The 18190-nt window shown below is 43.2% G+C and overlaps 1 protein-coding gene across 1 annotated transcript in view; it reads right to left on the reverse strand.

Annotated features, from left to right (window-relative positions):
* The window catches only part of LOC127003620 (probable maltase-glucoamylase 2), a 97660-nt gene that overhangs the window by 13663 nt on the left and 65807 nt on the right, over positions 1–18190 (reverse strand). Inside the window, exon 12 of the mRNA XM_050870527.1 lies at positions 7362–7494. Within this exon, the coding sequence (XP_050726484.1) occupies positions 7362–7494 (133 nt within the window). The remainder of the gene's footprint in view (positions 1–7361; positions 7495–18190) is intronic.

Here is an 18190-nt window from a genome sequence, read left to right on the forward strand (position 1 = left end):
CCAATGCCGTTCGGTACTGCATCACTGTCAGTACAATATCTTCATTGAACCGTAGCTTGCAACCTATGTGATACACTAGGGGCCTAGCGAGGCTCACTCCCATGCACTCATTCTCCGACTTCAAACACCCGCAGCGTTCACTCTCCCATTTGCGCCACCTCATCACGTGAACACACACTACCATCTGACCTCTCTTACTCTTTCTTTTTTTCTCTCTCCCTAGACACAATCACCAAAACTTTGAAGAAGTGTCCATCGTGTTCCGATTATCGAGCTAACCTGCACTATTGACATGTTGCAAGAGTTTATTCAGGCGAAAAACGGTGTATTGTCTACTATAGTCCGTTTCATTCCGTCTGTCCACTCACGAACGAAGATGTGGCACCTGTGCATCGTCAGTTCGTAATTGCGTGAAGATCAACTTTTTTTATTTTCAGTGATATATTTGAATGTTTGTGTATACAAAAAAACCTCAGGCCCTCTTATATGTACCGCAAACAGAAGATTTGCCTCTATAATATACCATACAAGCACACAAAGGAACAACTTGTAAATCAAACAGTATAGTCTGATCATACTCGAACGATCTATATCTATAGCCTTTCAGATACTCATATTTCATCTCATTCAGGTACATAAAGTGACATACAACTCTGCAAGTGTCTATACATAAGGAATTTTGACGTGTTGCATGTAAATAACATGGGTAGTCTAACAGTCGAAATAGCCTAGCATTGCATTCAACAATTATTTACTATTTTATGTTATTTCTATTAGTAATCGTTATTCACATGCAGTAAATTATTAAGATACCCTTTATGTGCATTTGCAGAGCCAGGTGTCTTTTAATATATCTGAAATGAGCTATCAATCAAAGAATTTGAAAAAAAACATAAATCGTTCGAGCCTGATGTGACTGTTATTTGATACAAGTGGAAGAGTAGTTAAGCACTATCTGGTAGAAGACTATGATTCGTTAACAGGGGATTGAGTTCTGTGAGAGTGCCTCGTCGGTGGCGCAGTTACTGTTACACTGGAGCTGGAATTAACGACATCACGTGCGCCCTTGACGAGGTACCATCGAGGCTTCTAATGATTGTCTTCGTTCTGAACGCAGGTACAAACGATGTCTGCAAGATATTCCAGGATAAGTACCATGTACTTATCCAGTAGAACATTATGTTAATAGAACACTAAGCGGAAGTAATGTAAAACGTCTGGGCGTGCGAGTAAATACAAACAGATAAAATAAGTACATCCGTTACCTACAAATATTCCAGAAATACTTTCAAGGATAGCCACCAACGTATTCTTCAAGAAGCTTTCAGCCTTAATAACCACCTCAGGACTATTTGTAGGGGACTCGACGTGGGATGCTTTGACTCCTGGGATCATTTCTACAGTCATGGTGGTCTGTTCCAAAGGGACGGTCTGCACCTGTCCTCTGTTGGAGCAGCGAGGTTTGGAAGGCTCCTGAACGAAGTAGTACGCAAGCCTCAAGTAAAGACTACTCTCGAGCGGTCTCACCCGTCCCGTCCACCTAACCTAAATGGATGTCATGTGGCTAAAGGCAAAACGGTAAAGTTAGGAGCATACAGCGTATGATCCCAACTTTATGAGTTTACCGTCCCAAGGTTGCCCCAGGAACTCATTTATCAATCATCCCGATAGAATGAACAGCTGAGTGTGCTTCACGCCGACTGCCCAGGCCACGATTCGAACCCAGCCCCGCAGATTCGTAGTTAGGAACGCTAACCACTGGGCAGCGGCTATCCTGACGCCTGATTGTAAAACCGCGACCCCATAACTAGACTGGAACTTGAAGATATTCTAAAAGTTTCAATGCTCATAGCCTAAAAAATAAGATTGAAGAATTTAGATGCCTTGTTTCAATATGAAATTTTGATGTAATTGCTATAACTGAAACTAATTTACGCGTCAAATATTGATTTTATTTCAGAAGGCAACATAGAATGGCTTTAGACTCTTCAACAAAGATCGCATCAGCCGTAGAGGTGGAGGAATCACCATTTAAGTAAAATGTGATTGCAGCTTTCTGGTGAAACACCAAGCGGAAATAATGTGAAACATTTGTGCGTACGAGTAAATACGGAATAAAAGAGATTAACATATCCGTCGCCTACAGGCCTCCGGGACAATCACGAGCTGATGATACTGAAATATATATTGTTATGTGACAAACACATAAAATCCTTGAGTCACTGAATTTAGGAAATTACAATCTCTCTCACATACACTGGGCGTCACGTTCGAGTTCAGAGTGGGAATCACTAGAATGTTTGATTTTTTTATGGATAATTACTCAATTCCACTGGTTACAGAAGCGACTCGATAAAATAATGCACTGCATCATGTTAGATTTACCCAGCATAGCCGTAGACGAAAATCTCGGTTCTTGCGATCACAAATTGGTACGCATCGACATAAGACCTTAAATAAGAGTGACTGAAAATAAAATAATGGTTTCTGATTTCAAAAGAGCAAATTAAGTAGAAATTACACGAAAACTGACATATTCAATCATCAGAGGATTCCAACGTAGCTAAAGCGTGGCAAAACTATAAAAACCACTAACCCTCAAAAAATACATTTGTCCACATTAACAAGGAGCGACATAACACTAATAAAAGTCCACCATAGTTGAACAAAAAAAATCAAACATTCTCTTAAGGAGAAAATGTGTTACACAGGCAAAACGAAATTCAAAATTCGCCCGAAAATAACATAGCGTCATGAAGCCAAACGACGAGAGAAAAAATTAGGTGGTCAAGCAAAGCGTGGGTATACAGAAAATACCTCGATCAGCGATGACAACGATATAAATGAAAATTCCATTCATGCATTGACAGACTTTGAAATAAATACCGATTCTTTGCATTCCGATCGATTAACAATCAAAAGTCCAGGACCAGGTAGTATATATCCAAAAATACATAGAGAAACAAAAACCGAAATACTCAGTCCTCTTACATCCCTATTTAATGTGTGCTTGTGAAATGGCATAGTCCCTACTGCTTGGAAGATGCCTAACGTTACACCAATCTTCAAGAGAGGAGACAGAAAAATACCGCGTAATTAGAGACCCGGTAGTCTAACTTCAGTGGTAAGTTAGCTATTTGAGAGCATAATTAGAGAAAAATTCTAAGTTACCTAGAAATTCGTTCACTTTAAGGATTCACATTACGAATTCCGAAACAAGAGATTCCGTTTGCCCAAACTACTGAACTTTTATAACGACCCCTTCTCAGTTTTTTAAGCAACCTTAACGAATCTTAAATTCCGCCACAATGTTGCATCTCTTTCTATCTTCCACCGATATTCTCATACTGACTGCTCTTCTGAACTTACTAACTGCATCCCTACCCCCTCCCGCGGCACCGCTGCACTCGAGTTTCTATTCTTACTCACCCCTATACTGTCCAAATCTCTTATGTAAGAGTTAATCAACATCATTTTTTTATCCCTACCGCTGGTAAACTCTAGAACAGCCTTCCTTTGTCTGTATATCCTCCTGTCTATGACTTGACCTCTTTCAAGAGAGGAGTGTCAAGACACCTCTTCTCCCGAAATTGACCTTTCTTTTGGCCTCTTGTTCTAGTCGCTTTTGTTTGAGCAGCGCCAGGCGGGCTCTTCTGTTACTTTTTTGTCTCCCTTGCTGTAAAAAAAAGAATAGTCCGTAGTAATGATTTGGTTACGTTTGGTAAATTACACAAATGGATCCCTCATTCGCTGAGCAACAGACAACAAAGGGTAATGGAGCTGCCTCAGAGTGGGCACCAATCACTAATGGTGTCCTTCAAGACTCAGTTCACGGGCCGGTACTGTTCAGTATTGGAATCAGTGAAATCGATGTTGTACTCAAAATTCATTATTATATTTGCTGAAGACATGAAGATTGGTAACTCGGTCCTCTCAGACCAAAACAGGTAAACGTCCAAGAGGATGTGTATGATATTTCTGCTTGGTCTGATTAATGGGAGATGCCCTTGAACATAGATGAGGGTCAGGTTCTTGAACTTGGAAATGTATACAGGAAATTCGATTATGAAATGTGTGGTGTAAAACTCATAAGCGTACAATGTGTTAAGGACCTGGCTGTCAAAACAACGTCTAACCTCAAAATCTATAAGAAATTCATTGATCTAGCAAATAAAGTGAACAATGTTGAGCTTTATTAACAGAAACGTCACATTTAAGAATAAATATGTGATCCTACCACCGTACAATTGTTCAGTCTGACCTCCCTTAGAAAACGCAGTACAGTTTTGGTCTCCCCACCATGCGAAGGACATCGCTCAACTAGAAAATGTTCAACTTAAGGCAACCAGGATGATTTCTTCCTTACCCAAAAAGAAACTTACGAGGAGAGACTGTTATGTCTTAACATTTTCTGCTTTGAAAAGCATCGCCTCCGAGGAAAACTGACTGGATATTTCAAAATACTCAATGGCTTTTTTAATGTGAATGAATTCAAATTGTTTATGATCGATGACGCGTCGCGAACGAAAAATAATGGTACAAAGCTTAAGTGTAAAACAAATACATTAAGACCGAACCAAATTCATTTTCCCCAACGTTGTAGCGCGAGAATGGAATAACATCCCACCTTCATTAGTTCAGTGGAACACGACTGACTCATTTAAAAACAAACTCCGCCGCACCTTCCTCCTGCCCTCCTGCTTGATGTAGTCCCACTCAGGTTCAAGGACAGACCACGTAGTCTGGACCATGGGGGTCTGTGTAGCCTGAACATCTATGTAAATCTGTGTACATCTCTTCTCTCCCAACGCAATCTTTGAACTAAATGTATTATCCTCCATCCCTCCGCCTCATCACCTCTCTCCCCACTCTTCCCTAACTCCTCTCCTCCCTCTACCATCCCTTATTGATAACCCAGCCTATCATCCTCACCCTCTTCCCCTTTACCCTCAGGCAACAACACACCATCGTCTTCCCACCACTCCACTTCCTCTCCCTTGCTTCCTCTTTCTCTCCAAGTCTGCCTTCCCGCATCCTGCATCGCCTCCATTCTCTTCTTCTGGGTATGTTTGCCTTCCTCCCCTTCCTCTCCATTCCTCCGGTTCTTCATCTTTTCCGCGTTCTTCCATCTCTACACTTTCAACCTTGACATTTATCCTCCCTTTCCTTCATTTTTTTTCTTATCTTCTTTTCCGTCTTATTTATTTTTCTTTCTGATTACTTTATATCCATTTCTACAGTTTTCACTCCACTTTCGTCGTTCCTTTCTTTCCTCCCTCTCCCATTCACCCTCTCTTCATCTTTCCCCTCTTCTCTGTCCCTCACTCGCCTCTTCTTTCCCTTCACCATCTCTATCACTTACCCTTCTTTATTTATCTCTCTTTTCCTCTTTCTCTCTCACTCACCTGTCCTTCTCTCCTCCCTTTTCAATCCTACTCACTCACCCTCTTTCTATCCTTCCTCCTGTCTCACTTACCCTATCCTCATCCTTCTTTCCTTTCCCCTCCTCCTCCTCCCTTCCTCCTTGTCTTCTTTCTCCCAACCGCTTCCCCTCCCTTCCTTTTACCTTGTCTCTATACACAGTTTCTTCCCCTTCACCATCTCCCATTTTTCTTCCCCTTCCCACCCGCTCTCGACAGACACTATTCTTTCCTCCCTCATAAATTTTCACTGACCTAGTTACCCTTTCTTCCCTTCCCCTCCTCCAAGCTACTATACTCCTCCCTTCCTCTCCCTTAAATTGCTCCCTTTTTTCTCTCCCTGTCTTCGTCCCTCTACTTCTCTCTTTCATTTCCCTTCCTTTTCTCCATCTCTTCATCCCCTTCCTTCCCTTCCATCCCCCAACTACTGTATCCCTCCTTCCATCCCTTGATTTCCTCCCTTCCTTCTCTCCTTGCCACTTCTGTCTTTCATTATTTTCCCTTCCTTCTCTCTATTCCTTCATCCTTCATTCCTTCCTCCCTTTCCATCCCCAACCCTTCCCTTCACTTAATTTTACTCCCTTTCATCTTTATCAAGTTTCATTTCTCCTCCCTTCCTTCCTTCCCTTCCCCGCACTCTTCCATAACTCTCTTCCCTTCCCTTACTTTCTCTTCATTCCCTCCCTCCCCCCACCATTCATCTCTCCTCCCATCCTCACACTCTCCTCTTAATCCTCCCTTCCCTTATTATCTCTCCCTTCATCCCTCCTCTCATCATCCCTTACCTTTCTTCTCTTCCTTCCATCTCTCTTCCCCTTCGTCAGTCAAGACTCCCTCCCTTCCCTTTCATTACTTTCCCTTGCTTTTCTCCCTCATCTCTCCTCCTCATCCCCCAATCCCTCCTCCCTTTCCCTTCCTCACCCTTCCCTTAACTTCTCTTTACTCCTTTTCATCTTTCCCAAGCTTCATCTCTCCTGCCTTCCTGCCTTTCCTTCTCCACTCTCTTCCAGTAATGCAACTCCCTTCCCTTACTTGCTCTCCATTACCTCCCTCCTACAGTTCATCTCTCCACCCTTCCCTACACCCTCCTCTTACTCCTCCCTACCCTTACGTTATCTCCCTTTAGCCTTTACTATTAATCTCTTCCTTCCATTTCTCTATTTTTTCGACCCTCCAGCCTTTTACTTTGCTCTCTTCCTTCATCCCTCCAGCCTCTTACTTTCTCTTCCTTCCATCTCTCTACTCTTACGTCCCTCCAGCCTTCCTCCCTTCCTTTCCCTACGCCGTTCCAGTGCTCTTCCATTCTCTCCTCCTCCTCCTCCTCCTCCTCGTCCTCCGTCTGACACACACACACGCCCTATTGCCCCGGCTAGTCTAAAGCAAAGTGACAGCTGTGACCAAACCCTCCCCCTTTCACTCTTCCACGTTTCCACCTGATCTCCCGTACCCTGCGCCCATCTACACCCTTCTCTATTTTTCTGTATCTTTTTCCCTTTCTCTCTTGCTTTTACTCACTTGTACAAAAAAAAGGTATATGTTTTTTTTTATGATTCGCATTTTGTTAGTCTGGACAAGTGAGTGTTAGTGAGTAGTGAATGAGTACTGAGTGAGTGGGTAGTGAGTGAGTAGTAGTAGTAGTAGTAGTAGTAGTAGTAGTAGTAGTAGTAGTAGTAGTAGTAGTAGTAGTAGTCTATTTCATAATACAGGATATATACACAATTGTGATATATGAACGTATTACATAATTAAATAAAAAATGTTCCTGTAGTAGAAGTAGAAGTAGTAGTAGTAGTAGTAGTAGTAGTAGTAGTAGTAGTAGTAGTAGTAGTAGTAGTGAGTGAGTTACTGAGTGGTGGGAGGTAATAGTCTTCTGGCCTCTCGTTTTTTTTTTTTTTTTTCTTCGAGCTGCCTCCCTTGCTGGAAAAAAAGAGAAAGACTCACGTGCAAGTTCCCCTGCAGCGGCACCACGGCCCCGCCACGCACGTGCACGTTCACGTCGGCGAGCAGTGTCGGGATGACGTTGTCGGTGCTGTTCACTCCGTCAGCCTCCGTCGCACCCGAGAAGAAGTTGTACCTGGCAAAGGGGGAGAGAGAAGCTGTCTCAGGCATGGAGAGAAGAGAGAGAAGTTGTACATGGTATAAAGGGAGAGAATAATCTGAACTTGGCAGAGAGAGAGAGAGAGAGAGAGAGAGAGAGAGAGAGAGAGAGAGAGAGAGAGAGAGAGAGAGAGAGAGAGAGAGAGAGAGAGAGAGAGAGAGAGAGAGAGAGAGAGAGAGAGAGAGAGAGAGAGAGAGAGAGAGAGAGAGAGAGATACTGTACCTAGCATGAATAAAAAGAGAGAACAGAATGACTCTCTCTCTGTACCTGACAGAGAAAAGGAAAAGAGAGAAAATTTGTACCTGACATAAAGGAAAGCGAGGGAAAAACTTATATGTAATTGACATAGAGAGAACTGAGGAAGATAGAAACTGTAACTGGCATAGAAGGAAGAGAGTGAAGAAGAGAAGCTGTACCTGGAAGAGAGAGAAAGAGACAGGAACGTTGCACCTGGTATAGAGGATGAAAAGATACAAGTTACACCTGGCATGAAAAAAAGGAGAAAAAAACTATACCTAACATAATGCGCATAAAAGACACACCTGGCATAGAGAGGAAGAGAGAAAAGTTATACCTAGCGTGTAAAGAAAGGTAAAAGTTGTATACTTGGCGTGGCGCAGGAAGACAAAGCGGCACAGGTGGGAAGGTGAAGGTCCGTGGGTGCGTATTCATTATTTATGTCATAATTAAAGCGAGCTGACACATGCTTAGACAACGACAGGGGAAAATAATAATCTCAGGCTAATGTAAAGAGTCATATTGTCCTCATTGTGAAGAGAGTGAATTGAAAGATGCATAATGAACGAGGACGGGGAAGGAAGAGAAGGCAGAGGGAAGAGAACAGGAGGAAGGAGAGTAAAGTTTTAATAAGGGTAAGAGGAAGAGAAAAAAGAGATGAAGGAAAATAATAGTGAGAGAAAAAGTGAAAAGAGTGAATTGAAAGATGTATAATGAACGAGGACGGAGAAGGAAGAGAAGGAGAAGTAGAGAACAGGAGGAAGGAGAGTAAAGGTTTTAATAAGAGTAAGAGGAAGATAAAAGAGAAGAAGGAAAATAATAGTGAGAGAAAAAGAACGGAAGATAGAAAGAAAAAATGGAGATAGATAAATAGATAGACAAATACAGAAAGAGGTACTGACATAAAGAAAGTATTGAAAGAGAAATGGAAAAATAACAAAAAACATAACAAAATATAATATTGAGAAAGAGGAGAAATTTGACAGAAAGGTTAACAGACAGATAGACACACAAAGACGGAAAGAGAGAGAGAGAGAGAGAGAGAGAGAGAGAGAGAGAGAGAGAGAGAGAGAGAGAGAGAGAGAGAGAGAGAGAGAGAGAGAGAGAGAGAGAGAGAGAGAGAGAGAGAGAGAGAGAGAGAGAGAGACGGATATAAAAGTCAAAGAGACAAACGAAAAGTCGGACATAGAGAGAAAAAGACAGATAGAGACCGCCCGACCGACGGACCGACCGACCAACAGACAGACTGAGAGAAAGACAGACGGAGACAGGCGAGGTGTTAGTTACAAGGCGCACGGTAAGCCGGCAGGTAATGGTCGGACTGGGGCGCGTTACTCGCCTTAAATGAGCGGAGCCTCGGGACGGCCAGGCGGCAACACAGGCACACTAAAGGCACATTACGCGCTCCACGACACGCCTTCACCTACCCACCCCTACACCTGGCCTTACCTGCCTTCCATTCACCTGAGGAAATGGCGGGAAGGGGGCACACTTGAATGGGTAAACACACACTCAGACACACCTTTCACCTCTTTACCTTTTCACCTGACCTTCCCTTTACCTGAGGAATTGACAGGCAGAAGGCACACTTGAACTTACAGGTAAACACACACTCAGACACACCTTCACCTATTCCCCCTCGCCTGGCCCAATCTACCTTAGCCACACCAGAGGAACTGACAGGTATAACACACAGATAAAAAGGTAAACACACTCTCAAGGGACACATACCACGCTTCTCGACACGCCTTTTGCCTATCGCCTCTTACTTGACCTTACCTACCACACCTATAACCCCTACACCACCTTCATACCCAAAACACCTGGACAACACAACAGGTACAATATAAACAATTAAACAGGCTAACACACACTCACGGAGCACATGACACTCTCCACGACATACCTCTAACCTATCTACCCTGACCTCCTTACCTATGCTCAACTCCATCACATACCTAACACCTGAGCAAACAGACAAGTAAGACAGACACACTCCAACAGGTTAAATACACCCAGAGAACACAATGCAAGCGACATGAAACATCTATTACCTATACCCTCATCTCTACCTTTACCTGTGTTTACCTGTGTTTAGCATTAGAACAAGTACTCAAATTACTGCTTCTACAAATCCAACTTAAAAAAAACTGCATCACCTCTTCCCACCTGTACCCTCTCAACCCTACCTGCCTCACCTTGAAATACCTGAGGAAGAAGCAGACAAGAACACAAAATTGAGCAGATAAACACGTACTTAAGGGTCACATTACACGTTAAAAGATGCGGAATTTACCAGTATTGATTTGGATCAGCTGAAGCGCCAATTTCACAGGTAATGAGGAGAGAGAGAGAGAGAGAGAGAGAGAGAGAGAGAGAGAGAGAGAGAGAGAGAGAGAGAGAGAGAGAGAGAGAGAGAGAGAGAGAGAGAGAGAGAGAGAGAGAGAGAGAGAGAGAGAGAGAGAGAGAGAGTCTTAATTGGATAGGGCAGGCGCAAGTTATTTATTGAAAAGATTAATCAAGCGAAAAACTAAATATCCTGACATGTTTTTTGACCCGATAACGCCGACGCCTGTGTTTGTGCGTGTTTGATAATTTGTTTATTTCTTTTTGTCTATCTGTCTGTCTGTTTTTATGTATATTTAAGTTTCTGTATCTGTCTGTTTATCTGTTTCTGTCTGTCTGCCTGTTTGTGTGTTTATAAGTCGGACCTACCTCCAAGTCTGTCTGTCTGTCTTTTGTCTGTCTGTGTCTGCCTGTCACCCCGTGAAGAGGAGGCCAGGGAAAAAGTATCCAATATCAGATGGAAAAGAAACGGACTCGGCAAAACGAAAATAAAGAGACACACAAGGAGAGAGAGAGAGAGAGAGAGAGAGAGAGAGAGAGAGAGAGAGAGAGAGAGAGAGAGAGAGAGAGAGAGAGAGAGAGAGAGAGAGAGAGAGAGAGAGAGAGAGAGAACGGAAGCACACCCACACAGGAGAGATAACACAATACAGCAATAATAGATAATAGTAATAATAGTGATAAAAGTAATAAAAATAAAATAATAATAATAATAATAATAATAATAATAATAATAATAATAATAATAATAATAATAATAATAATAATAATAATAATAATAATAATAATAATAATAAATCTAGAACTGCAGTATTATGAAGAGGAAGCAACAACAAAAAAGAAAGGTAAGAAGAAAGAAAAGAATGAATGAATGAATGAAAGAAAGGAAAGACAGAAACAGAAGGAAATGAGGTAAGAACGGAAGAAAGGACGAGACAAAAACGTAAGAGAAAAGAACGGAAGAAAGAAAAGTGGGAGAAAGAACAAACGAAAAAGAGAAAAAGAACGAAATCAAAAGAGAGAAGAATAAAGCGAAAGGAGGAGCAGAGGAAATAACAAGATGAAAGAGAGGGAGCGCGCGAAAGGTGACAAAATTTAATAAAAGAGAAGCGAGAGGATTTACCGATAATGCAACTTAGAATGGAAAATGGAAAAATTATGCAAGCAACGATATTAATTATGCAACCATTCTCTCTCTCTCTCTCTCTCTCTCTCTCTTCTCTTCTCTCTCTCTCTCTCTCTCTCTCGAGTTCTCCTTATTTTTTCTTTCATTTTGCTCACCTTTATCTTTCCATTTTCTTATTTTTTAAATTCAAACTCCTCTTCCTCCACCTACGCCTCCTCCACCACCTCCTCCTCCTACTCCGCCTCCGCCTCCTCCTCCTCCTCCTCGTCTAACTTCCTGCCTTTCGCCCTCCTCCTCGTTTTCTTTTTCATTTTACTCTATCATTTTTCTTCTTTTCTTTCGCTTTTCTCCTTCGTATTTTTCCTCCTCCTCCTCCTCCTCCTCCTCCTCCTCCTACTCTTCTTCTTCTTCCTCCTCTTCTTAATTGTCTCACCTAAGAGGAAAGTTCTTTTCCATGTTTCCTCGTCTGTATCGCCTTTCCTTCGCTCCGCCAATACCTGCAATTCTCTCTCTCTCTCTCTCTCTCTCTCTCTCTCTCTCTCTCTCTCTCTCTCTCTCTCTCTCTCTCATTCTTTTCTTCTCAGGCAACAGGTTGTAAGCCGTTAATTGGTTTCAGGAGAGGAAAAAGAAAAGAAGGAAAAGGAGGAGGAGGAGGAGGAGGAGGAGAAGGAGGAGGAGGAGAAGGAGAAGGGGAAGAGAATAAGGAGAGGAGGAAGAGGAGGAGGAGGAGGAGGAGGAGGAGGGGAAAAGAATAAATGGTGGAGAAGGGAATAAGGAGGAGGAGGGGAAGAGAATAAGGAGAGAAGGAAGAGGAGGAGGAGGAGGAGGAGGGGAAAAGAATAAATGGTGGAGAAGGGAATAAGGAGGAGGAGGGGAAGATAATAAGGAGGAGGAGGAGGCGGAGGAGGAGGAGGAGGAAACATGAAAACACCAAATAGCAGGTAACAACAAGCAGCGGAGCACCGGCAAGACCCAACACCTGCGGAGACGTTCATTATAACCCTCGACCCAACCTAGCAACGAACCACAGTCACTTCAAGAGGAGTTAACCAATTCTACCGCCGCAACTTGACTCCATACCGTCCTCTCAACCATTTAGTATACCATCAACCATTCCTCAGTCTTCTACCTCTTTACCCCCCCTCCCCTCTCCTTCCTCGCTACAATCCATTCATCAATCCATCCGTCAGGGGAGCCATTAGCGACACAGAGGGGATCAATATTTGCTTGGAGTTCACACCGTCCTGCTCGTCATATCTCATCAAATTCCCTCTTACTTTCTCTCTTTACCTTTCTCTCTGTACCTCTCTTTCTTTCTCTCTCTCTTTCTACTTATCTCAGTTCTATTTTTTTTTTTCCTTTTCGCTTGTCTTCCTTTCATCCTCTCTCTCTCTCTCTCTCTCTCTCTCTCTCTCTCCACTATATTTATTCGTCTGTCTTACGTGTTAATCTCTCGTAATTTTGTATTTTGTTTTATTTTTTTCTCTTTGTAATTGTATGCAAATTATCCTAATCTCCTGTGTGATTGGATTAGTCTCGGCTCCCTGTCTGTCTGTCTGTGTGTCTGTCTGTCTGTCTGTCTGTCTCTGTTTGTCTGTCTGTCCATCTGTCTGTCTGTCTGACTGTTTGTCTCTTTGTCTGTCTCTCTGTCAATCTGTCTGTCTGTCTGCCTGTTTGTCTCTTTGTCTGTCTGTCTGTCTGTCTGTTTCTTTGTCTGTCTGTCTGTTTGTCTCTTTGTCTGTCTGTCTGTCTGTCTGTCTGTCTGTCTGTCTGTTTGTCTCTTTGTCTGTCTGTCTGTCTGTCTGTCTGTCTGTCTGTCTGTTTGTCTCTTTGTCTGTCTGTCTGTCTGTCTGTCTGTCTCTTTGTCTGTCTGTCTGTCTGTCTGTCTGTCTGTCTGTCTGTGTGTACTGCCAATATTGTCACGATTGATGACTCTAAACTTTTACTCTGTCCGTTCTGATTAGTCTCTCTCTCTCTCTCTCTCTCTCTCTCTCTCTCTCTCTCTCTCTCTCTCTCTCTCTCTCTCTCTCCTCCTCTTCTTTGCCTCTTTTTCCCTCTCCTCTCCCAGCATCCTGTTCACCTCTTTATAAAAATTTTCATATTAAATTTTCCTTTTTCAATTTCCGTGATCTGGTACAAGTTAGAGAGAGAGAGAGAGAGAGAGAGAGAGAGAGAGAGAGAGAGAGAGAGAGAGAGAGAGAGAGAGAGAGAGAGAGAGAGAGAGAGAGAGAGAGAGAGAGAGAGAGAGAGAGAGAGAGAGAGAGACGGATAGACAGACAGAAAACACAGGCATACGGATAAAGAGACAAAGACAGTGATGGACTAGCAAACACACACACACACACACACACACACACACACACACACACACACACAGAGAGAGAGAGAGAGAGAGAGAGAGAGAGAGAGAGAGAGAGAGAGAGAGAGAGAGAGAGAGAGAGAGAGAGAGAGAGAGAGAGAGAGAGAGAGAGAGAGAGAGAAGGGGGGGGGGAGAAAGAAAGGGCCAAAAGGAAGGAGTGTGGAAGAGGGCGACAGAAAAATAGGGAGAAAGAAATTTAATTACGTCACTCAGCATCTCATCTCACTTAGTTCTTTTATCTCGCCTCCCATTTTCTTCGCGTCTAATGGTGCGCCACGTCTAGTGGAGAGAAAGAAATAGAGGTGTGTTCTGTGTTATGTGGTAATGGGCCTCCAAGGGGGTCATTATGAGCATCTTCATCACCTTCATCATCATCATCGTCATCATTACACAAGGGAACGCAGGAATATAACTTTGGTCTCCTTCAGAGGTTTTTAATGTGTGTGTGACGGGGGGGGGGAGAAGGGGGAGTGTGTTTGTGGGGGGGACTTGCGTATGTGCGGGGGGCACGGGCGTCTAGGGAAGGGGAGCGTGCGTGTGTGGGGGGAGGGGGGTAAGTGGGTGGTGTGGGGGTTGGAGGGGTGAGGGAGTGAGAGAGATAGAAGAAAAGAAAAATCAAACAAAAAAATAGAAAATTAAAAGAATTAAAAAGATAACGTATAAGTAGGAATGAAAAGAATGAAAGCAAGAACATTAAAGATTAATAAATGGAAAAGTAAAGAAAATCATATTAAAAAGAAAAATGAAAGAAAGAGAGACAGAGACCTGCGTTAGGTCGGAGAATTAAAATATAAAAAAAGTTAAGAAGAAAATGGAAGAAGAGGAGGAGGAGGAGGAGTAATGTGTGAGTAAGGAAAGTGAGACAAAGAAGGAAGAGGAAGAGGAAGAGAATCTTCTGAGCCTGTTAAACAGGAATAAAGAAGAAGACAACGACACACACACACACACACACACACACACACACACACACACTGTTCCCTAGATCAATTACCTGTTTTCGACCTGCACACACACACACACACACACACACACACACACACACACACACACACACACACACACACACACACACACACACACACACACACCTGCCTCGGGACCAATAACCTGACTCGTGTTGTTATAGTCTGAGTAATTCTATTTAATTGCCCACAGAGTCATTCGCACCGACTCCTGCAGAGCTATCTACTAATTCTACTTTATGGGGTATGAATGAACACGAACCTATTCGTCTAGCACATTCCCGACGTTTCAACAAGGAATTTATATCCTCCTTAGTCCTAATAACTCTAGCACAAGTTCATGATGAGTCGCCGTTTTTGAGGTGGTGGGATCGCATGCCCTTCGTGTCGTCACGAGGCGGCACCGGGGTTCGAACTGCCTCGCTTCGGCATGTCACTTTCGAGGCTTGAACTTCTAACCCACTCGACCTTGGACTCAGACATGGGTCCTATTATGAGGCTGCTAATACTACTTATGTGTTACTTTTAGCTCTCTCTTATTATGAAAATTATTCTCATTAATGATCTAGTTATCACCAATTGCTTTTATGTTGTCCCTATTACTGCTATCACTAATAAGCGACAGCCGTAATCGAGGAAGTTTACAGTTTTGAAACTAATCTTATCGTCTGCTTAAACAACACCCCGATACCAAAGCTCATATCATTAGTTATCAAAATAATCTCTACAAATCCAGGGACTAAGGTTATATATACACTGTGTTGTTCTGAATTTTACAACATCGAAAAATAAGTTATTACAAACTCTATAGTATGTTATTGAAAACAAAAAAATTCGCCCCTTGTCTGTTTTTGTTTATTTTCGTTATTACTAAGGATAAAAATATTACAACATACCAACAATTGACGTATGCTCCTATGCACACTTAAGCTGAAGCTACAACTAATATAAACACAAATACAAGCTAAAGAGCCTAAGAATAAGAATGTGGATGATTACTTAGCCTTCGATTCTTATGAGCCACCGCTGATCTAACCGTCGACCTGAGACGTTAACACACACACACACACACACACACACAAACACACACACACACACACACACACACACACACACACACACACACGAGGCCTAGTTGTGTTAATTGGGTTAGCGGTGTTGACTTGCCTGGCCGGCTGGTTGGTTCCTGATGAAAAAGGAAACATGCAACACAACGCGCGCGGCACTAAATTTTCACTGCCAACTCGACCATGCGCTTTTTCGAGGGCAAAGGGTCCGTACAAAACCCAAAACCATCATCATCATCATCAGATATTTATGGGTCTACGGCAGCTTTTCTCAACGCTTTCCGCCTCTTTCTGTTGATATAATTATACCCTATCCTGCTCCAGTAAATGTTCTAATTTCGTCTCTCCATCTGATTCTGTCTGTTACAAAAAAAAAAAAAATGTACTTCATCCTGCTCCAACAAAAGTCCAAATTTCGTATCTCCAGCTGGTTCACTGTCTGATGTTAGTGTACTCCATCCTGCTCAGGCAAATGTTCTAATTTCGCTTCTCCATCTGGTTCTGTTTTTTTGTTTTGTTTTTTACAGGAAAGGAAGCAGCTCAAGGGCATAAAATTAAAGTGGAGGGAAAAAAGCCCGCTAAACGCTACTCCTAAAAAATATAAAAATAGAGTGGCCAAAAGAGGACAATTTCGGGTGGAGAGGTGTTTGATACTCTCCTCTTGAAAGAGGTCAGGTCATAGGCAGGAGGAAATACAGATGAAGGAAGGCTGTTCCAGAATTTACCAGTGAAGGGGATGAAAGAATGAAGGTTTTTTTTTTTTTTTTTTTTTTTTTTTACATCGCAGCCTATTGCGCCGTAAGGCTTCCTCACTATTGCGGCCTGATGGTCGGCCCAGCCCGTTGTAGCGCAGGCGAGTGTTTATAGTGGCGCCATCTTGCATTGGCTCATACTGCCCCCCGGAGCTCATCTTTGAGCCTCTCCTTGGAGAGGTTATCTAGAGTCCGGGTTGATAGTGGTCTTCAGGGCAGCATGTAGGTAGTCTTAGGCCACTCGGCGGTGACTGAAAAATCCCAGCTGTGTACCGGCCAGGATTCTAACCGACGTCCCTCCTGGATCTCCCGAACGCGACGCCGGCACGCTACCACTCAGCCACCGCCTCCCCAAACTGCTGGTTAACTCTTGCATAAGGGGTTTGGACAGTATAGGGATGACCTAGAGTAGGAAGTCGAATGCAGCGGGGCCGCGGAAAGTGGGAAGGCATGTAGTTAGCAAGTTCAGATGAGCAGTCAGCACAAAAATATCGATAGAAGATAGAAAGAGATGCAACTCTGCGGCGGAATTTAAGAGGCAGAAAACTGCTATATAGGAGGAGAGTTGATGAGACGAAGAGCCTTTGATTCCACTCTGTCTAGTAACGCTGTGTGTGTGAAGACCCCCCACACGTGAGATGCATACTCCATACGAGGGCGGACAAGGCCCCTGTATATATGGAAAGAATCTGTGTGGGGGAGAAGAACTGGCGGAGACGATACAGAACACCCAACCTCGAAGAAGCTGAATTAACGAGAGAAGAGATGTGAAGTTTCCAGTTAAGATTTTGAGTTAAGGATAGACCGAGGGTGTTTAAGTGTAGAAGAAGGTGACAGCTGAGTGTTGTCGAAGATTAGGGGATAGGTGTTGGAGGATTGTGTCGAGTTGGAAGGTAGAGATACTGAGTTTTTGAGGCATTAAAGGACACCAGGTTTCCTTTGCCCCAATCGGAAATAAAAGAAAGGTCTGAGGTCAAGCGTTCTGCAGCCTCCAGCCTGGAATCACGTAATTCCTGTGGGGAGGGTCTTCTGTTACCTGATGTTGAATAATGTAAAGAGTCATCAGCATAGAAATGGATAGGACAGTTTGTTATTGAAAGAAGATCATCAATGAACAACAGAAAGAGAGTGGGAGATAGGACAGAGCCCCGTGGAACACCACAGTTGATAGGTTTATAGGGGTAGAACAGTGACCGTCTACCACAGCAGAAATAGGACGGCCGGAAAGGAAACCGGAGATGAAAGTACAGAGAGAGAGAGAGAGAGAGAGAGAGAGAGAGAGAGAGAGAGAGAGAGAGAGAGAGAGAGAGAGAGAGAGAGAGAGAGAGAGAGAGAGAGAGAGAGAGAGAGAGAGAGAGAGAGAGAGAGAGAGAGTGAGAGAGAGCGAGAGAGAGAGAGAGAGAGAGAGAGAGAGAGAGAGAGAGAGAGAGAGAGAGAGAGAGAGAGAGAGAGAGAGAGAGAGAGAGAGAGAGAGAGAGAGAGAGAGAGAGAGAGAGAGAGAGAGAGAGAGAGAGAGAGAGAGAGAGAGAGAGAGAGAGAGAGAGAGAGAGAAAACCGTAAGAGGGAAGTTTAGAAAGCAGATTTGTGCCAGACCCCTTCGAAATCTTTCGGAATGTCTAGCGCAACAGTGAAAGTTTCACCGAAACGGCTACGAGAGGATGACAAAGAGTCAGTTAGGAAAGCAAGATCATCAGTAGAACGCCCCTTGCGGAACCCATACTGACGATCAGATAGAAGGTCAGAAGTGGGTAGATGCTTATGAATCTTCCGGTTAAGGATAGATTCAAAAGCTTTAGAAAGACAGGAATGTACAGCTATAGGAAAGT

This window comes from Eriocheir sinensis, chromosome 25 (genome assembly GCF_024679095.1).
Source record: "Eriocheir sinensis breed Jianghai 21 chromosome 25, ASM2467909v1, whole genome shotgun sequence".
In the NCBI taxonomy this organism is placed as follows: domain Eukaryota; kingdom Metazoa; phylum Arthropoda; class Malacostraca; order Decapoda; family Varunidae; genus Eriocheir; species Eriocheir sinensis.